Source organism: Equus caballus, chromosome 14 (assembly GCF_041296265.1).
Source record: "Equus caballus isolate H_3958 breed thoroughbred chromosome 14, TB-T2T, whole genome shotgun sequence".
NCBI classification, from domain to species: Eukaryota; Metazoa; Chordata; class Mammalia; order Perissodactyla; family Equidae; genus Equus; species Equus caballus.
The window spans coordinates 108,089,814-108,111,133 of record NC_091697.1 but is presented as its reverse complement, the minus strand read 5'-3'; the positions used below and the strand labels follow the sequence as shown (position 1 = coordinate 108,111,133).

The 21,320-nt window shown below is 49.0% G+C and overlaps 1 protein-coding gene across 2 annotated transcripts in view; it reads left to right on the top strand.

The window, feature by feature from the left end:
* The window catches only part of MCCC2 (methylcrotonyl-CoA carboxylase subunit 2), a 62,412-nt gene that overhangs the window by 38,562 nt on the left and 2,530 nt on the right, over positions 1–21,320 (top strand). For both annotated transcript variants that reach the window (XM_023618227.2, XM_023618228.2), the window contains 9 exons: positions 577–641; positions 4,830–4,929; positions 5,042–5,137; positions 8,043–8,115; positions 11,825–11,901; positions 13,379–13,445; positions 16,063–16,219; positions 17,061–17,175; positions 18,923–19,008. In XM_023618227.2, coding sequence (XP_023473995.2) covers positions 577–641; positions 4,830–4,929; positions 5,042–5,137; positions 8,043–8,115; positions 11,825–11,901; positions 13,379–13,445; positions 16,063–16,219; positions 17,061–17,175; positions 18,923–19,008 — 836 coding nt within the window. The remainder of the gene's footprint in view (positions 1–576; positions 642–4,829; positions 4,930–5,041; positions 5,138–8,042; positions 8,116–11,824; positions 11,902–13,378; positions 13,446–16,062; positions 16,220–17,060; positions 17,176–18,922; positions 19,009–21,320) is intronic.

The window sequence follows — 21,320 nt, the reverse complement described above, 5'->3', positions numbered from 1 at the left end:
AGTAACTAGCATTTTTCAGTATACGTGAAAACAGGGCATTACTTCAGTACGTTTACTGAGTGTTTAGATGTGAGCAGATCACAGTTCGTGCCCTCAGGGCACTCACAGCGAGGGACCGCAGAGACACGAGCAGGGTACTGAGATGCAGCCTGCAACGGTCTTGCTGGAGACCCCCTGGGCCACGGATGAGCGGGTGTTGCTCTGTGAATGGTGACAAGGCCCAGGGGTCAGGGAAAGGTGATGTGAGGGGGGGCTTGAAGGATGAGTCAGGACTCTCCAGGTGGGTGAGTGGGAGGGCGCCCAGGCAGTGGGCGGGCGTGTGCGCAGACAAATGCTCAGCCTGCGTGTGGAGGCAGCATGACTCGGGGAGGACGGTGAGCTTTCTGGCCAGAGACGCCTGGTTCCCTTTGGGGGCTGGGCAAGTTCCTTCGCGCCCCTGGGTGCAGGTGTTCATCTGTACACTGGAGACGGTGTACCTCAACTTGGTGGAAGGGAGAGTGGCAGGCGTAGGAGGCCGGGCGTGCGTGTTGGGAGAGCATCGCCTGTCTCACCACCGACCTTTATCGTCCGTCACAGGTGAAAGCAGCGACCGGAGAAGAGGTGTCAGCCGAGGACCTGGGGGGCGCCGACCTCCACTGCAGGTGCCGCAGCGGCCGTCTCCTGCCAGGGTTCACGGCCCTTTGTTGGTTTGTTTAAGAGAAGTTTTAAATTATTTTTTCCAAGTGCTGAACTGGCCGGATCAAACCACAGTGTGTTGTCCTCGAGCTGCTGTTTGAGGGTTCACTTTGAACTGTAGGGGTGCATTTCCAGGCTGGAGCATCAGCTTTTCCCAGAAGGACTGAGAGGCCGTTTGTTTTTCTAGCAGACATCCATCGAGCACCAATTGTGTGCCAGGCACCGTTCTGGGTATTTGGGATAATTCGATAGACGTTGCCTTTGACGTCAAGGAGCTTGCATTCTAGTCAGGGTGGTGGCAATAAACAGCCAGTTACCAAAACCTTATATAAATATAGTGCGCACACCACAAGGCCTGTGAAGGGGAAGTTAGGGAGAGCCCAGCAGGGGGTCTGACCCAGTGCGTGCAGGTGTTATGACTGTTGAGTTAGCATTTGTTAAGTGGCGCACAGATGCCGAATGGTGAGCCCCGGTCCAGAACAGACCACACAGAGGTGGAAATACAGGAGTTTATTACCCACAGGTCCTGGAGGAAGTACGTGAGTGCCTCAAGGGGCCGTGTGGGGAGGTCAGGGCCGAGTGCAGGCAGTGAGGCAGGACCTGGGGCACAGGCCTGTGTTAGGGTCTTTGGGTGGAGTGCTTCGGGGTCCCAGGCTAGGGCCAGATTGGTCAATTCATATGCAAAGAGCAGGGTTCAGGTGAGCCCCATGGGGTCTCATCTAAGGGGTGCATAAGGCACACAAGTGCTAGGAGGCAGGGGAGGCTGTGGCCACCAGGGGCTGTTGCGAAGTCACATCAGGACCTACGTTTGCTGTGGCTCCATGGCTGCTGTCTGGGGCACGTGCCTGCGTGAAGGGCCAGTGTCAGTTTAAGGTCCCTGCAGGCCACTTGGCCAAACAGAATGACGCGCAGGCAGCAACACTATGGAGTAGCTCAGCTAAATTCCACAGCAGGTGAGCATTTAACAGCAGGGTCTCTCGGAGGAAAACGTCCTGCTCTGGCATCTGCTAGTTTCTGTGGTGTAAGTTGTCCCACCATGGCTGATTTCAAACTACCAAGATGACACCACTGAGCGTGGAATCGGGGAGGGATGGACCATTGGCTCTTGTGTGTCGGGTGTGAGTGGCCCCTTGACATCACTGGTCCGACAGTTTTAGGTTAGAGTTTAAGATTAAGAAGACCATTGGGGCCAGCCTGGTGGCATAGTGGTTAAGTTCGCACGGCTCTGCTTCAGCAGTCCAAGGTTCACATGTTTGGATCCTGGGTGTGGACCTAGCACCGCTCATCAAGTCACACTTGTCTGTGGCGGCGTCCTGCATAAAATAGAGGAAGGTCAGCAACAGATGTTATCTCAGGGCTAATCTTCCTCACCAAAAAAAAATAAAGAAGACCATCTATGTCCTAGAATTTTATGAGGAGTGAATGAGGTGATACGTGTAAATCATTTGAAATGATACCTGCTTTAAATAAGTACCTATAAATGTTAACTACCACTATTATTATTTATCATCATAACTGGTGATTAAAGGTTTTAGACTTTTTTTTTAAGAGCAATTAGGAAATCATGAGCAGCTTTTTTTTTTTCTTTTTCTGCTGAGGAAGATTCGCCCTGAGCTAACCTCTGTTGCCAATCTTCCTCTTTTTGCTTGAGGAAGATTTGCCCTGAACTAACTTCTGTGCCAGTCTTCCTCTATTTTGTATGTGGGTCGCTGCCTCAGCATGGCCAATGAGTGGTGTAGGTCTGCCCCTGGGAACTGAACCTGGGCCACTGAAGCAGAGGGCGCCGAACTTAACCACTGGGCCACAGGGCAGGCCCCCAGGAAGAGCTTTAAGCAGAGATGTGCTGTTATCAAATATTTCACTAAAGATCCCTCTGGCTGCTGACTGGAGAGGGCTTGGAGTGCTGGCAGAGTCTGTGTGGGAAGTCGGGCAGCTGCGTCCACAGCGTGGGTGAGGGATGCTGGTGACTTAGACAAGGCAAGTGCCTGGGCCTGAGCTCCGTTTAGAGGTGGGATCGAGGGCCTTGGATGTGGTGGATTTCCTGTACGGGGCACAGGAAGGTGAGGTGACAAAGGTGATGACGTGAGGTGGTTTCATTTCCTGGACTGGGAAGACGGGGAGGGGTGGATTGGGGATGGGGCAGGGGCTCCAGCGTTCCTTTTGGACCTGAGAAGTGAGAGATGCCTGAGACATCCCAGCAGCGATGCTGAGGAGGCAGCTAACTCTGAGTCTGGAGCCTGGATCAGTGCTGAGGACATGTGCTTGGCGTCCTCAGCGTGGAGGTGGGCTTTGAAGCCCTGGGACTAGCCGAGCTCGCTGGGGTGGATGTCGATGTGGAAGAGGGCCTGGGACGTGAACGGCAGGTGCATGTAATCCTCCAGCCCCGTGGCCGGGCAGGTGCTCTGCCAGATGGACACGCCAGGACGCGGGCGCTGCGGGAACGGTGCAGAAAGCGGGGGAGGAGTACAGCATGGCCTGCCCACTGTCCCATCGTGAGCACTGCCCTGCCTGGTGAAGGGCGGGCCAGGGCCCTGCCTCGCCTCGGGTCTCATTTGTTCCTTTCTCCTCGAACGATTACTGTGGATGGATTGAGTGTGCTGTGTTGTGAGTAATGCACAGAGTTTCAGGCCTCGCCTCTCCCCTCAAGGATTTGCAATTTAATTAGGCAGATAAGAGAAATGAATGAATGAACTGAAAAACAATTCCAAAATACCTGTGGTAGCATGCTTCCAGTGTTACAGCCAGAGCCGAAAGGAAAAGTGGTTCAGGGAAGGAGTGGAGGGAGCTGGGGTGGGCAGAGAGGAGCGCGGGGCGGGGGAGAACATGGGTTTCTGCCCGAGTGTGCCCAGCATGCTGACTCAGGAGCACCACCCGTGAGCAGAGGGCGGCTCTCTTCTCTGGCTCTCCCGACGTCCCCAGGCATGGAGTGGAGGTTCAGCCTGGAGAGGAGGAGGGTGCAGGTGGAGCGGGCGCGTGGGCTCAGGACACAGGGGGCCGCCACTGTCTCTAGGCTCCTGACCAGGCAAGGAGATAGTGTTTGAGGAGCAGTAGTTGTTTAAAAAGTTTGACTGTCTGGAAACAGTTGTGTGGTGCAAAGCTGCAGGCGGTATGTCAGGTTAGGGTGCGGGTTCAGAATTCGTCCTGCGTTAGTCTCACTTTGAAACCCCTGTGGCTGGACAAACCGCGTAACCTCCTTGGGCCTCCCTTCCCCATGTGTCAAATGAAGACGAGACTAGTTCCGGCCTCGAGTGAAGGTCGGGTGCAGACCCGCTCCCTGTTACTTCCAGCTGCTGTTGCTGGTGATAGCCTGTTCAGAATCACGGGAAGTGGTTAGGTACTGATGGCTTTTTTTGGACAGTGTCATAAAATTTACTGGTCACAAACCGGGTATTTCTATCTCTTTGATTAATCATCCGTAGTAGTTAATTTGGCATAAAGACATATAAAATAGTCTCATCAGCGGTTTCCCCTTCCTGCTGTTTTGGTAAGTACCAGGCAGTTTTTAAAAGAAAGCACTTGACTTTAAATATTTACGGACTTGGAAGCAGGTCCTTCTTCTGTTTGCTTATGAATTTCTACAGTGTGGCTAGCAGTCAGCAGTTGTAGCTGGTGGGAAGCATTTAAAGTGTGTGATCTGGGGCCGGCCCGGTGGCGCAGCAGTCAAGTGCACACCTTCTCCTTTGGTGGCCCAGGGTACACCAGTTCGGATCCCGGGTGCGGACATGGCACCGCTCATCAAACCATGCTGCGGCAGGCATCCCACATATAAAGTAGAGGAAGATGGGCACGGATGTTAGCCAGGGCCAGTCTTCCTCAGTAAAAAGACGAGGATTGGCAGATGTTAGCTCAGGGCTGAGCTTCCTCAAAAAAAAAAAAAAAACCAAAAAACAAAACAACAACAACAAAATGTGTGATCAGTTGAAAAAGGGGCATTAAATTAAAGAGGCTGAAGGGACCGCCGTTTGCAAAGGCATCAGAGGGCCACAGAGGGGTGGGCGTGGTGTTGGCTCCTCCTTGGGAACTCCCGGCCGGAGGAGCACGGTGACATGACCCACCGAGAGCCTGTCCTTGCAGGAGAGACGGTAGCGGGGTCTGAGACGGGGCGTGATCTTCCTCTGCCTGCTCTGACCGTTTCAGTGCACTTTACTCTGCAGACAGTCCGGAGTCACTGACCACTACGCTCTGGATGATAACCACGCCTTGCACTTGACCAGGAAGATTGTGAGAAATCTAAATTATCAGAAGAAATTGGATGTGAGTGGGATATGTTCTTTTATCTTTTATTTTCCTGAGAAGCATTTTCGCTTATGTTACCTTGAAACAGTGTCTTTAAACTGCTTAGCATGATCTTTCTATATTTCTGCAGGTGACCGTCGAGCCTTCTGAAGACCCTCTGTTTCCTGCTGATGAATTGTATGGGATAGTTGGCGCTAACCTCAAGAGGAGCTTTGATGTCCGAGAGGTGTGTGCAGCGGGCTGTGGGCTATAAACTTGCCGCTGTCTCTTCACACATGTTTCCATGTTCAAAGCTGAAGTCTGTATGGATGTGTTCATGCCCGGGGCCGTGGTGGACCCCAGGGAAGAGTGACACCTCGGGAAAGATCCTCTCCATGGTGTGGGCGTCATCGGTGCCCAGTAAATAGCAGGAGAGGGAGGGGAAGCCTCTGCTCATTGGAAAGCTTTCACGGTGACAGAGCCCGGTGCGTTCGTAAGCAGGACTCAGTGTCCCTGTGGGCGTTAGGAATGATGGAGGGCAACTTCGTAATTTTCAGCTGTTTCTTTTCAGTGTTCTTATTTCAGGAAATGGATGAAATGTCAGTAAGTTGTTGAAGGAAAAAGCAGGCCCTTTTAGATCAATCTGACATTAGCAAAGCTTGGGCTTCCGATTCCAGTAGAGGACGTCGCTATGGCTACAGGCTGAGGTCTGCATGACAAGCATCTGTGTTTGCAGAGAGCACGTGGTCTTTTATTTTGTTCAGTGCCCATGTCTGGCAGAATAATTTTTAAATTAGGAAATTAATACCAGATTCTATCCCTTAATATTTTAAGTTACTTTTCCTCTTGACTATAAAACTATCACATACTAAGTGTGCAAAATGTAGAAAATACAGGAAAACATAAAATTGCTTACAATTCTACCATCCGGAGAAAGCAGTTAATATTTTCATGTTTTGGCTTAATTGTGTATATTTTTATCTAGTTGAACTGGTACATACACATAGATAAATATACATATATATTTTTAAAATTCTGCTTTTTCTAGTTTAAATTATAAACATTTCCCCATTCTCTAGTTCTTCATGAAGTGTTTTCCATGGCTGGGGCTTAATTCCTGTAAGAGTACCTGGAGACGTGGTAGGCACTCTGTAAATATTTTTTTGAATTAATGAATATGGTATTCTGCTTACGCATGTGTACAATTATTTATTTAGGCAATATTCTACTACTGTTAGAGAATCTTAAATCCTGGATTTCTATGGCGCTTCAACTGGTACTTCACTTTAGCTAGGTGGCTTAGTGAACTCTGCATTTTAGAATTAGGCTTTTAGTTTGATTTTTTTTCAATTAATTATAAGCACAGGAAGGAATGGTACTTATAAATTTGATGTCATTGAAAAATGAGTTGTTCTCAATAGCCCGGTTTTCTAGAGGATAAAAATTCACCCTTTTAAGCATAGCCACTCTTTTCATGTATTCAACAGTATTTATTGAATGCTCGTTCCGGGAAGTATTGTTTTAGGCACCAGGGTTCAGAGATGAGCAAAACATACAAATCCAGGCCTTGGTGTAGCTCCCTGTCGTTTTAATGGAGGTCTTTCTATAAAGACAGACTCTCGCTGCCTTAAATAGCGTCCTGGACTCGTGCCTTTTGCTGTCACGTTCCTCGTTGTGAAGATAATGTATTAGTTTTTCTGTCCGGCAGGCAAGCCTCGTCTGGAGGTCTTACTGGTGTCTGGAGCTGTGGGACGGCCTGGAATAGAGCGGAAACCCAGGCTCTAGTCCTTGTTTCCTTAGTCAGCGGTACTGGTCATGACCCTCTCTGAGCACCGAGTCCTCTTCTGGAAAGAGGAATGATGTCATGTTGTCTGTCTGCTTCCTGCGGTCTGTCTTTGTGAGGATGCCTTCATGTATTTTACGTGGCTGGGTGGTGTCATCATGAGCAGATAGAAGTAGTTTCACAGTAAGTGGCCCTGGGTCGTGTGCCCTTTGAGTGGCTTTATGTTCGTGTGGAAGGATGGTATGTGCTGATTGTTTTTTTAAACATACAATTTTGGAGGTGCATAGCACTTAGAACAGATAACTGTTCTATCCCCATTATATTATTGGAACTTTCAGGAAAATAACTAAAAGATAATTCAAAGTAAGGTTTTGCTTTCTGGAAAGAAAGATACTGGGCAGCACTCAGTCATTTTTCAGCCCTTGCGTCTTACAAAGAAGGCTGTGACCGATGTGGTGACCACGAGGAGGAAGTTTGAGCTGGGTGGAAGATGATGAGCGTCATCTAGAACAGTTTCTGGAGATATTTGGAGTGCGCTTCATGTTTGGAACTAGTCCTGAGTAAGGATGAGCCCCAACGACAAACTATTCAGTAATTGCTGCTGCTTTTAGATTAACTCTGTGTATGCGGGATGATCCTGGAAGTCTGTCGGCTTCATAGTCAGTGAGCTCTGTCGAAGGCTTAATAAGGATAACTGCCTTTTACGGAGAGCCAGGCGGTGTGCTTCAGTTAGCACTTTTTAAGTCTTGTCTTTTTTTCTTTTAAACAGCTGAGGAAGACGGCTCAGAGGATTTTAGTTTACCAGCCTGTGACTCTCGTTTTTCAGTGGTAGAGCTGAGAGCTGGTTCTTCATCTCAGCATTATTTTCTTAGGTTCCTTTACTGCTGGTTCGTCATGTCTTCACGACTTTGTCACATCTTTGTAGGAGTGAGAACCGATACTCTGAGGGGTTAAATACCATACTCCAGGACACACAAATCCCATGTGATACCTTAGGTCGGAGCCTAAGTCTTCTGACCCTCAGCTCTCTACCTTCTAGAGCTTTCTGAGGGAGTCCGTGACAGTACGTTCAGTACATTTGAGCAGGCCCTGCAGCTCTGAGGCTAGCAGCCAGCCCACGGTCTCTCTGCTTCTCTGCTCTGCATATGGTGCTCCTGCTTCTATAGCACAGTGTAAAATCAGAACCCAGAACAACTTCAGGGCATTAACCGTGAATGCAAAGTAAAATTCTAGTGAGAGGATTTTCTGTGTAGGGTGAAGTTTTGTGAAAGTGACAACTTCCCTATGAATTTGTTTTCCTTATAAATAACTTTAATGCAACAGTTCTTTGGTAATATAATTTCTCAGGGACACTTATTTTTCCTCCTAGGTCATTGCTAGAATCGTGGATGGAAGCAGATTCAGTGAGTTCAAAGCCTTGTACGGAGACACGTTAGTTACAGGTACAAAGATGAAGAATTGACAATGTGAACCTTCTCTGATGCTTTGAAGATAAGTCATTCCTCGTATCAGGCTGGATGCGCTCGGCAGGGGCTTTGTTATTTACAGCAGTACAAGTATGTGAGTCAGTATCAAAAGGAGCTGTTTGTAAAGATTGCTTGTAGCTGAATGGCTTCATGCATCCAGAGAGTTTAAAATGATGCCGGTCAGATGCTGTGGGGTGGGTCCTTATCTGTGACTTTGAGGCATTAGCTGTGTAAAAAGGTTCTTATCCTAGTAAAATTAGCAGAAATATTTGTAGTTCTTTTTGTTACTGTGGATAACTATCATTATTTCGAAAATTTCAGTACTCTCTCCTTCGTTCTTTAGTCTCCAACTCAACTAGGAAGTTACATATGATGTGTGGCTTCCTGGAAGGATGTAGACTGAGTTAAAGCTTCTCACAGCCTCTGTGTAGGTCTTCGTCGATTCACGCAAACGCTAGGTTGAGAATACAGCAGTTGCCCCCTTATCCAAGGGTTTGCTGTCCGTGGTTTCAGTTACCCACGGTCAACCACGGTCTGAAGATATTAAGTGGAAAACTCCAGAAATAAACAATTCCTAACTTTTAAGTTGCACACCATTCTGAGCAGTGTGAGGAGATCTCTCGTAGTCCCGCTGCATCCCACCCGCGCCGTCCAGCGGGTCGCCCATCGTCTAGCGGATCCACGCAGTACACACGCCCCGCCCGGTAGTCACTGAGTAGCCTCTTGGTTATAGATCGACTATCGTGGTATCACGGTGCTTGTGTTGAAGTAACCCACATTTTACTTAGTAATGGCCCCAAAGTGCAAGAGTGGTGATGCTGGCGACTCGGATATGCCCAAGAGAAGCTGTAAAGAGCTTCCTTTAAGTGAGAAGGTGAAAATTTTCCACTTAATAAGGAAAGGAAAAGAATGGTATGCTGAAGTTGCTAAGATCTATGGTAAGAATGAATCTTCAACCCGTGGAATTGTGAAGGAAAAAGAAATTTGTGCTGGTTTTGCCGTTACACCTCAATTAGGTACGTATAGGTAAAAATATAGTACACTCGTACCACGTAGCGATGTTTTGGTCAAGGATGGACCGCACGTGCGACAGTGGTCCTGTAGGGTAAGTCCCTTACAGCCTAGGTGTGTGTAAGTGCATCCGTGATGTTCACACGATGGCGAAGTCACCTAACAGTGCATTTCTCAGTAGAAGGCCCTGCTGTTCACTGAGGCATGCCTGTACATACAGGGCTGCATCCTGTCCTCGGTCTCACGCTTCCACTGGGAGTCCTGGAACATATCCCCTATGGGTAAGGGGGGACCACAGTAGAGGACAGAATACCAAGTCTGAAAAAACAAAATAAGGAGGTTTATAAGGTTAATTCGTTCATCTAAAAGTGTTAAGGTTGTAGGTCTTTGAAGAAAGTATTTGAAATGCAGATGCTAGACCCATGATAATCTATCTTAGAGAAATGGCAAAACAAATTTGGGCATTTTATTTGGCCTTATCAAAGCTCAAAAACGTAGCAGTTAACCTGAAGACAGCATATCAGAGTAGAAAAAACAACCAGCTGCAGAAGTCCGAGTTGCAGATGTGCGTCGAAGCTCGAGGCGAGTCACAGCACTTCCTCCCGGTCTGACCCACGAGCACGAGACGGCTGCACCCTGGGAGCGGGCTGAGGGTTTGTGCTCAGGTGTTTAGTGATCAGGAGCTGCTTGTTTGCTGTATAGACAGGATTTGTCACCAGATAGTTCAGGATGTAACCTCACTGTGCAGCAGCTTAGAACAAGTTAAAGCTGTGTCTGCTTTCTCACAGGTGGATGGGCTGTCCTTGTCATCCGTGTTTACGTATTTGCTCTGTACTTGACAGAATACTTGTGAACCTTAGCTGTCTAGAATTCCAGGGGTAGATCCAGTTTCTTCCATCTCTTCTGGACTGTATTGGAACTCAAAGTTGGAGAGAGGGGAGGGAAGTGAAGAAGAGAAGAGGGGCGGGCATGGGAGGGCCAGGGGGGCAGGAGAAGGTGAGGAGGGGGCATGAGAGGGTGGGGGCGGGGTGTGAGAGGGTCAGGGGGCATGAGAGGGTCAGGGGCTCATGAGAGGGCCGGGGGGGACAGGAGAAGGTGAGGGGGCATGAGAGGGTGAGGGGGCGGCAGGAGAAGGTGAGGGGGTATGAGAGGGTGGGGGTGGGGCGTGAGAGGGTCGGTGGCATGAGAGGGTCAGAGGGGGCATGTGAGGGGGTCGGGGTGCGTGAGGGGATGAGGGGGGGGCGTGAGAGGGTCGGGGGGGACATGAGAGGGTCAAGGGGCATGAGAGGGTCAGAGGGGGCATGAGAGGGTAGAGGGGGCGTGAGAGGGTCGGGGGGGACATGAGAGGGTCAAGGGGCATGAGAGGGTCAGAGGGGGCATGAGAGGGTCAGGGGGCATGAGAGGGTTGAGGGGGCGTGAGAGGGTCAGAGGGGGCATGAGATCGAGGGTGCCGTGGGGGGCGGTGATGGGGAGCAGAGCAGACGTTGCTGAGGCTCAGGTGCCTCCGTGGCCCCCAGGGTCCCTCCCTGGTCCTCGTGTGGTGCCTGTGGCTGCATGTGTCCACAGGGCGGTCGGGAGGGGCCGGTAGTTCTCGGAGCGGCCGTGCACTGAGGGGTGGCGGGGGCCCCGCTCCTTGTGGGGCGGTGCTCAGGGCCTTGCCAGGCCTTTGGGACGTCCACCCCTGTGGTGCCCTGCCGTTCAGGGAGACCAGCACAGGCCCTCAGTTGGGATTTCAAACCTGGAAGAGCCAGAGGAGTCTAGGTGACCATCATGTCAGTGGTGCATTTTATTGCATCATAAACAGAATTTTTTAAAGATGGTAAGTCAAGGCCAGAGTAAAGAAAAGGTCAGGCCATTAGCACTCTGCACGGCAGCTTTGGCAGCCGAGAGCCCCTGTCCCTGGGTCGTGGGCCCGGGGAAAGTCTGCTCGGGCTCTTCAGGGCGACAGCGAGTCAGCCTCCCAAGTCGAGCTGTCTGCCTCAGGGAGGAATGGGTTGGTTTGTCCTTGTCCTTCTCCCTGTCCTGTGTGTGTGTGTGGAGAGAGGGTCTTTGGAGAGAGTGGGAGTGGTGGGGGGATAAACACCAAACTTATGGAAAGGTGGATGAACGATGCGGACAGAGGAAGTGACATTGGAGTGGTTCATCCTTCTGAGCTTGGCTGGGTTGCTCGCCTTGGACAGGGTTCTCGCCGGGCTTGACCTATTCCTGCTTTTTGCACAGCTTGCCTTTGCTGGCTGGATCCCCTTTTCTTCAAGGGCCTGTCGTTACCACAGGCATTTTGGGCACGCGGGTCCCCTGAAGCTGGCCAGGGCCCTGCACGTCGAGCTTTAAGGGCCCCCGTCTCTCGGTCGTCTGCCTCACCCTGTGCCCGGTGTCCCATCCACAGTGGTACCAGGCGAGTGTGACTGAGCGAACGGATAACACAGCCTGAGCCCATCCTTCGACCGAACCGAGCGGGCGGACTGGCGGGTAGCTTGACACAGATGTACCCCTTTCACAAAAGCAAATTCAGACTCCGGTAGCTCAGAAACAGGAAGCTGTGACATGGGCTGTTTCATATGATAGACAAACCTCCACAGGGAAGCTTTGATCTGAAATAAAGGTGTATGAGTATGTCTGTTGTGAATTCAAAGCCCTCTGAAATGCATAAATCTTTCTTGAATTTTCTTTTGAGGATTTGCTAGAATATTTGGATACCCAATAGGTATCATTGGAAATAACGGAGTTCTCTTTTCTGAATCTGCGAAAAAGGCAAGTACGGACAAAAATGTTCGAGATTTTCTGTTTTAATTTAAACTTAATGAACTTTGAAGGTCAAATAATGAATGAAAATTTATTGCATAAAAGCTTTAAAATGTTTAGCCAGCTGCCTTAGCAAATGGAGCACTGTGTCTGCGAGCACGTGAGCACGTGTGTGGGCTAGTGTTGGGACAGGTTTCCCGGAGGTTTACGTGGACACGGCGAACTGTCTGAGGGCTGTTGAAGAGTCCAGCGTTCGCTTTAGGAAAGTGCTAAGATGCCCGGGTTGTGTCTGCTCTGATGGCGTGGGCGTGGTCCGCGGCTGTGGGAGCGCTTGTCCCAGAGGAGGCTCATCTCCCGGGCTTCACACACCTGAGGGGCTCAGACCTACCATTCGGGCGTCGGAGGCGTCCTCCGATTGCTCTGTTCTATCCCGTCCTGTTTCACTTGGTTTTATTTTCACTTTTTGGAAATGGTTCCTTGGCTTTTTCCTATCTTTTTTTTTAAAAACAAAATTGATGTTGCCATATATAGAGAGGTTTTGCTTTTTTTCATTTAAGTGATTATATATAGCATTTCCTAAAATATTAAATATTCCCAAAATAGTGACTTTTAATGGACGTATAATAGACTTATTTCCGTAGAGGCAATGTCGGCCTCACAGACTTCACCTAGGTCTGTTTGTCAGCACGAGTCATGGGAAGCGTGTTTGGCTTCCGTCTGACAGTTCCCTTGTGGAAGGAGGGCCAAGGGCTACGTGACTTCCTCATTCTTGTATTTGAGGCCGAGTAGTTACTTTGTGCTTTTGTACTTGCAAAGGCATTTCCAGCAAAGTTAAAGGGATCTGCAAAGAGAGAGTAAAATATAAAGGAAAGATTTAGAAGGGTTTTCTTACATAATCTTCAGAAGCTCAGGAAAGGAATAGTTATATTTTTGTGTTTTTAAATAATTTCCTAAACTCACGGTTAGAAGGTCTCTAGCACTCATCTGAGATCCCATTTATTTGGGGCATGTTGGTAAGAAAGATGTGTTTTACTGTAATCTTATGCATGAAAAAATTTCAGGGGATCATCAACACAGATGTCGTCATAGATCTCCCAGAAGGGTTCTAGATTACATTGCACCTTCTTTAAAGTGGAGAACGGGAGTTCTCGTGCAGTGAGGTCCAGGGATCCTCATGGACGAGAAGTTCTTTCTTGTTACTTAAGTTCCACTTGCTGTTGGGAATGTTAGTGGCTGACGTCCTCCCTGACTTGGCTGTCCGACAGCTCTGTCCAACACTGTGTGCCATAGGTGACAGCACAAACCACAGCCCCTGTCCCTCATAGCGGCCCACACCGTCATGTTAGGGTTACTGTTACTGTCAGGTCAGACTGGCCAGGCAGAGCGGACTCCTTATCTTTCACCCAAGTGTGGTGTTGTGGGGTGTATGATGCTGACAGATTTGTTAACCCCCCTTTAAAAAGATTTCTTTCTTATTTGCTAATAGGGGGCTCACTTTGTCCAGTTATGCTGCCAAAGGAAAATTCCTCTGCTCTTCCTTCAAAACATTACTGGTAAGAAAATGGCTCAGTCAGCTTGGTTGCAGTTAACGCTCGAGCAGCCTGTCGAGGACGGCTCCGACATTGGACAGTGCAGACATGGGACACTTAGATAGTAGCAGAAGGTGCTATTGGGCGTGGTCCTTCTAGAGTCCCTTTCAGGGTTGATTCTTATGAACCTTAAAGACTTGGGGGAGTTTATTCATATTTTCTAAGAGAAGCAATCTCTGAGTTACGTGCATCACGGTCAGTGGCCCCCTTTCCTCCTGCACCTGCAGCCCCGCAACCCAGACAGCAGCGGGAACCCCTGATTGCCATGGTGGGGTGGGTCGTCTGGCTCATCGTCTCTTTCTCAGCACTTTGTTCCCCTTCAAGGGTTTCAAGTGTGTGTTTTCATCTCCCTTTTCCTCGCCTTTCACTGTGCAGTTAATTCTACCTGAAGCAACATCTTTTTAAAATGTACATGCACATCCTGAACCAAAGTCTGGGCATTTGACTTTTGACCCCAAAGAATGACATGAACAGTGTCACGTCCATAGATGGTCTTAACATGGTAGACGAAGTGGTTTGTTTTTTTTAAAGATTTTATTTTTCCTTTTTCTCCCCAAAATCCTCCAGTACATAGTTGCATGTTTTTAGTTGTGGGTCCTTCTAGTTGTGGCATGTGGGATGCCGCCTCAGTGTGGCCTGACAAGCGGTGCCATGTCCGCACCCAGGATCCGAACCGGCAAAACCCATGGCTGCTGAAGCAGAGCATGTGAACTTAACCACTCGGCCATGGGGCCAGCCCCCCAAAGTGGTTTTTAAGGTCTCTTCTGGCTCCAGTTCTTTTTTTCCTGGAATTCTGTGATTCTCTTGTTTGTACTTCTTTGCACAGTACCTGACATATGGAAGGCACTCAGAAATGTGGGTTAGCTGAAAACTTCTTTTTCTCCCCAGTCTTCTGCATTATCTGTGGATCTCATGGGTTCAGAGGAAGGCGAGGCTCTCAGTTGTTGGTGGGATCGGGCAGGTGTTGCGAGAAGAGGGAGTTGGCACTCGACAGTCGCAGGGCGTTAAATAGAGCTGGTGCTGAAACGCCTTCGTCTGGCGCTGCCCTGAAGTTTAAGGGATTTTTGTTAGATGGGTTTGAGAGTTCTGTCTAGAGGGCAGCCTGAGAGGCCATGGGCAAACCTTGTAAAAGGGCAGAGTCTGCAGCTTCACTGGTCCGGGGGCCTCGTTTCTGATAATGAGTCATGATTTATTAACCACTAGTAGGTTAGACCTTGTGCCTGGAAGGGTCAGTGCTCGTCTCGTTTTATTTTGTTGGCTGGGTTGGGCAGAGAGCAGAGGGGGAGTCTGAGTTTGGCTTGGCAGCGTTGCGTTTGCGGGAGCTGTGCGACATTCATGGGAGGCACACGGTTCGCAGCTGAGTAAATCTTCAGCACAGAAGAGCTGTGTTAGCTGGAGGTGAAGACGTGGCAACCTCAGAGTGTGGAGGTGTGTTTCAAGCTATGGGCAGAGGTAAGAACACCCTCAGAGAAGAGAAGAGAGCTCAGAGGCATCTTTGAGTGACTCTCGTTTCTTCCACGGAGGTGAGAGGAAAGGAAGGAAGGGAGCATGATACGCTGTTTCTTAAGGTGAGAGAGAGAGGAGAAAGCCAAGTGAGGCGGCCTCAGCTTTCCTCTTGAAAGATCCTCCACAGGGACTGCAGGGGCCGGGGGTGCTGGGCAGGGCGTGAGAGCTTACAGAGAGTCGACAGGTGAGAGAGTGATGGCGGCCTGTCACAGGGAGTTAAGGTAAGGGCGACACAGGAGTTTCTGAGCTGTCCTGGGGGCCCAGCTCAGGGGGAGCCAAGGAGGCGATGGTGCCTGGTGAGGGCGAGGGCTGTTCGTGAGCTCTGCTGTGGCCTCAGCAAGTGCAGGTGCTGTGTAAAAACTGGTGGAATTGAGTTGGATGACCTGATGCTGGAGATCTGCAGAGCACGCACCCTGACTCTCCAGTGGGCGGGTGAGTGTGGGGTGGGGCAGGCAGGTGAAGCCTGGCCAGCGTTTCTGAGTGACGAGGAGGGAGCCTGAGGCCGGGAGGCCCAGTGGAGCTGCGGACCCGGGAGCTTGAGGAGGAGGATCCGTAGTTAGATGAAATCTTTCTTGCCCTGCTCTTGAGTGACTGACAGGGACTCTGAGCAGCCCTGTGAAACGTTCGTCTTTATTCCATCAAAGTTTGAAAGCAGCACTTACTTCAGAAGGAACAGTCTGTGTTTCAAACCAAGTCAGCGACTGCCGAAGCCCTCACAGGTCGCCATGTCACACACCGTCCTCTCCTGCTTGTCACGTCATCCCTGCACCAGCAGGCTGCTGGTGTGAGAGAATTTCTTGAAGATAAATTGCATCCTTAAGTTGTTTGAAGATCTCGTATGCATCCACATGAACGGTTTTAAGAAAACTTAAAAAGCGATTAGAGAAAATTTTATTTTACCCTTTAAAATAAAAGCTTCATTTTTATTTTTGGGGCATACTTCAAATATAGATATTTTGTTGGGGTGGGAGGCCTGGAGTGAGTGAGTTTACGATGAGATGCCCTTCCAGTACTGGGAGGCATTGACTTCTGCGCGTCCTCCGCCTCCAGGGACTCCTTCTGTTCTTCCTCTTAGGATTTATGGTTGGAAGAGACTATGAAGCTGAAGGAATTGCCAAGGATGGCGCCAAGATGGTGTCTGCCGTGGCCTGTGCCAGTGTGCCTAAGATGACCATCATCATTGGGGGATCCTACGGGGCTGGAAACTATGGGATGTGTGGCAGAGCATATAGGTATGTGTTGTCCTCATACTTCAAGTGTAATTACACATGGTCAGTTTATTTCACGTTTATTTGAAATATAGTAATGGCATTCACAGATCTTGATCGATTATACCATAATTTGTATCATCTGGAGGGGTGAAATGAAATGTGACGCTAATCCACATGGATTAAAGAAATCCACAATGGGAATCAGGAACCATTTTGAAAGGGCAGATAATGAAAATATTATGTATCATAGCTTGTGTGATACAGCTACAGTCCTGCTTTGAGAAAGGTTTGTGGACTTTACTAGATATCCTGGGAGGGAGGGAAGGAAGGAAGGCTGAAAACCAGCCTGCCAAGCAGCCTGCTCACAAAGTTCAGAAAAGAGCAGCCTGTCCAACACAGGAGAAGTAGAAAGCAGGACTTGAGAAAGAACAAACGTAAAGATGGAAGACTCAGTACGGCCCAAAGTAGGTTTGTTTGAAAAGGTGAACAAAATTGATAATCCCCTGGTAGAACTGAAAATAAAGCAAGAGCCACATATAACCAACGTTAGGCATGGAACACAGGCTGTGACCACAGATCTAAGAGGATGTTGTGAATACTTTTATGCCCAGTACATGTAGATGAAATCAAAAAAGACAATTTATCAGAACAGACATCAGAGTCACCTGGAGAACTTAAAATTCACGCTCCTCTCGGGCCCACTGCTGGAGAGTTAGTCTGGGGTGCGTATTTTTTTAAAGCTCCCCATGTAATTGGAATGAGCAACTAGAATGAAGAGCCCCTGGTTTTACAGGTGAACGTGGGCCTCTGGAAAGCTGTGTTGAACAGTGAGTTAATTTGATCCTCCTTTCTTTTCCCCCAGCCCGAGGTTCCTCTACCTGTGGCCGAACGCCCGAGTCTCAGTGATGGGAGGAGAGCAGGCGGCCAACGTGCTGGCGACAGTAGCGAAGGACCAGAGAGCGCGAGAAGGGAAACAGGTGCGTGCCGTCTCTCCTCCGCGGTCCAGCTTTCACGTGACTGGCCCGGAGCCGGGAGCAGCGTCCCCACCCCTCCGTGTTCCCGGCTCTAGCGCCAGCGCCTGGCGGCTGGCTCTGTTTGGGAGACACTGGCCTGGAAGTTGTTTCAGCATAGACTACGCATTTCCTCTCTGTCTTCTCAGAGCCATTTCTTTGATGTACCTTCTTTGTGGTAATTTATAAATTTTTCAGGATCTCCAAGAAAACACTTGGAGCCTGTGCCTGAGGCACAGAGATGTCTCAGTCTTCCTCATTGGCACTTAGTGAGATTTAAGTAAATCTGACTGACTTGCTTGGTTCTGTGACCTAAAGCAGCAGAACTGTGCTTTTCCTGTTTTAGCTTTTTGATGAACATACTTGAGTGGAGGGCTCGGTCATCGAGTGAGAACTGAAGAATATTATTAAACTGTCTAAGTGTAAATGGAGAGCAACAAGAGCTCGATGAGAGACAAGTCAGCAGTGGCTGCTTTGAAAGTGGACTCTTGTTTGTGTCTCTTAGAGATGCTTCTGAAATTTTGCGTTAATTTTGCTAGTTATGACGTAACTGCTTTGTGTGGGTGCCGAGTCTCTGAGAGATCCGTGCATGTTGCTGACATGCTTCGGTCACTGTCTCCTGGGCACCAGGCCGGAGTGGAGGCCGCCGGCCCTCAGGTTCCCAGGCCGGCCCTCCGGGAAGGGCAGTGGGCCACCTTCTCTGTGGGGTGGGGTACGGTAAAGCCAGAGGGCGGGCCTGCCTCCCCGAGTGCGGCCGGCCCACGCCTCTCGTCCCCCGTTCTTTTCCACGCAGCAGGACATAGACTCAGACAAGGTTTCAGTTCACCTCAGTGCCGACTGGTGCCCGAGCGAAGGCAGGCTTTCCTTGTGGGGGTGTGGACCTCCCCTGAGGTTTGCGAGACGTGCCGTGAGCTCCAGCCCAGCGTGGGGGTCTCTCGTTAGACAGTTGTGCTTTGATTAATTTGATATACAGGTGCATGGATTCACCTATTTTTATAAATGAAAGGAAAGCATAGGATTCTAGTGGTTCTCCCTCCAAATTCTCGACCTAGAAATGATACTAAACTATGAAAGTACGTAGAAAGAGGTTGAATTTATTTGAAATAAGTCTTTTTGTGTGTCTGTGGAATATTTTTTAAGTTGAAAATACTTTTCAGGGTTTCAAAATTAGTTTGCATAAAGATTTTTACATCTGAATTAATTATCAGTTCTTTCTTGTGATACTGATGGGCAAACTGTTCAATTTTTAATTGGGGAAAACTCTCTCAGCTGTGTGGGAGATAGACCGAGGAGGTTGTTCCAGGTGTGGTTGCTGTTTTACCCCCTTTAAGCTTTAAAATTTGGGCTATTTTGAATGGGCTCCTCTTCTCCGCCCCCTTAAGCAGAAGCTGCTGACTGGTGCAGCTTCCATGTTGTGTGATCCACCTCAGTCGCTGTGTCCTGGGGTTATGGCAACTCGCCAGACCTCGGTTCCGACCCCACGTTAAAGGGCCTCAGGACATTGTCTCTGGGGGGGTGTCCCTGTGCGCCCGTCGACACTTGTGTCTCGGGTGAGCTCATGTATGTTCTGGCGTCGCGTGCAGTCCGTACATCCCTGCGCAGGTGTGGTTGTGACATTATTATTCACGGGCTCTTCTGCCCCTTTTCCCGAGGAGCTCTGGGTGGCTCTGCTGTCCCGCGGCAGCTGCCTCACTCTGGGCCGTGTTTCTTTCAGTTCTCCAGTGCTGAGGAAGCAGCTTTGAAAGCGCCCATCATTGCGAGGTTCGAAGAGGAAGGAAACCCTTACTATTCCAGTGCCAGGTAGGGGAGCAGCTGCGTCCAGAGGTCTGGGCACTTGGGATGATTCAGCCTTGGTGGGAACAAAAAATGATGTTTGAACACACTTGATTCTGTCCTCTTGTCTCTGTGATGGGAATGCCTGCTACCGAAATGCCCCCAGTCCCAGGCTGGGCTGTGGGTCCACCACCAGTCTCATTCTGCGCAGAGGGTCCATCCGGCAGCCAGAGGGGGCCACGCCGGGGCTGGGGGGCTAGGAGGTATAATCCCACTGTGTCAACCTTCAGGAATTAGTTCTGTTCTAATTTTTGCTTAAACACATGGATTCCTGTCAGATCCCTCTATTTGTTTTTGCCTCATTTGAAGCATGAGGTTGGCACTTGTTAACAGTGTGCTCATGCACTCAGGCCGGGGTCCCTGTGTCAGCACCAAGGAATGACGCAGGCCCATAGATCTCTTCGTTCTCTTTGCTTCTGATGCCACTTAGTGAGGCAGTAAATTATCACGCCGTCCCAGCTGGAGACTTGCTGGCGTGAGCGTTCCGACCTCTGTCTCAGCCGCTCTAATGCTCTGTGTTCTGAAGACTAATCGAAGCCTCCTGTCTGCCTTTTATCCCTCGGGCAGATGGAGAAAAGAAAATAACTACTCGTGTCTTTTAAAATTAGGTTGTGCTGTGGGCTCTGCCGCTTACTGGTGAAGGCTCAGTGGAGACGGGAGGGAGTCGCGGCAGACCTGCCCCACGCGGCTGAGTGCGCCCTGCGGCGGGGCCCTGCCGGGCCGAGGGCACGGAGCCTCGACCAACCGATGGCCGCTGGAGTGTAGTCAGTCCAGAATTCCAGTAGCGCCATTTGGGGTTTTTAAAAAGCCAGTTTCTCTTCTTGTTAACATGTATTTTTACAAGGTACACAAATTTACAGGAATATTTTGTGTGGTGGGTCATTGATTCATTTAATTAAGAACAAAGTATTTTATGGTCTTTGATTTGAGAAATAAACATGCCCTTCTTTTTACCATCACTTAAGCAGACTTATTTGGAGCCAGTAGAAGCCAAGAGAAAATAGAAAAACTGTAAAAGGTTTTAGAGGGGATAAATATTGTAAAATCACCTACAGTTTGTTTTTGTTTTTACGTAAGATTTTGACTGAAATTTATAAGGACAGTTGAAATATTGAACTTTGAAAAATAGCATATTTTGTATGAGCTGTTAATTTGTTTTTCAGCCCTGGCTAAGTCATCTCTTGAGAAAGGCTGAATCCTTTATGATTTTCCTGCTCACATCATTATTATTATTTTAGTGCATTCTATTCAAGGAGGTGAGCAGACAGCCCAGATGGACTTCTCTTCGGATGTGAACATTGAAAGGCAGTGAGGTTTTCTGCTGACTTGTAGTTGCTTGACCCTCTGGACACTGGGTGGTGCGGAGACAAGCTGTCTTTCAAAGACGAAAGGATTTTCAAGCCAGTTTCTGGCACCTTCCTCGGGTTTAATAAATCTCAGCTGAACATTTAATGACGGGTCTGTTTAGGCTGTGGTGTGGCCGGGTCTGTCTGTCGGAGGCTCTGTCCTCATCTGCCACCAGGAGTTCCTCTGTTTCTCTTCATCCTTGTGTGTTACGTTTGCAGCATGCCAGTCTCCTTGTGTCACTTGTGATAATCAGACTTTCTCGGGCTGTGATTCGAGCCCCGTACCTGGGGCAGGCTTCTCACTGACCATCGTGAGGCAGCCCCGCCTCATGGAGCTGCCGTGACTGTGCGGATGCTTCAGCAGGGACTCATCAGTGAGCTGGTTACAGAGGACAAGAGTGGCCTTCTTCTATTGGCCGTTGATACTGCAGGGTCCCTATTATGAATGTTTTAGGAGCAAAGATTTGGTTCATGGTCTGTCAGTGTGATGCGGTTTAATAATTGATGCCATGTCCAGATACCAAAGGCAGTTTGTTTAAAGAAACAAAACTGCCACCTACTAATGACCTTTAAAAAGCCATATTTTTCATTCATTTTTCTTTATAGTTTAGAGGTTGTCAATGAAAAGCAACTAAAATTTCAACTTAAAAATTTCTTCTGAAAGCAGTTGAAAGCTTTTACTTGTTTTTCCTATTGTAGCAAAAAACGCAGAACTACATCTGAAGGTGCTTTATTAATAAAATGTACTAGAGTCGATTCAGTAATTTTCGTGTTTCTTAAGAGTTTGGAGAGTTGGGGAATACTCCTTTTCCGGTAGAGACCTTGGTTGGAACCGTTACCTGGGTTTATGTGGCTCTCCGTATTAATAACAGGAATGCATCAACTTGATTTGTCCGTTTATGTGTGTGGTAGAGGGGCAGGAATGGTTTTTCC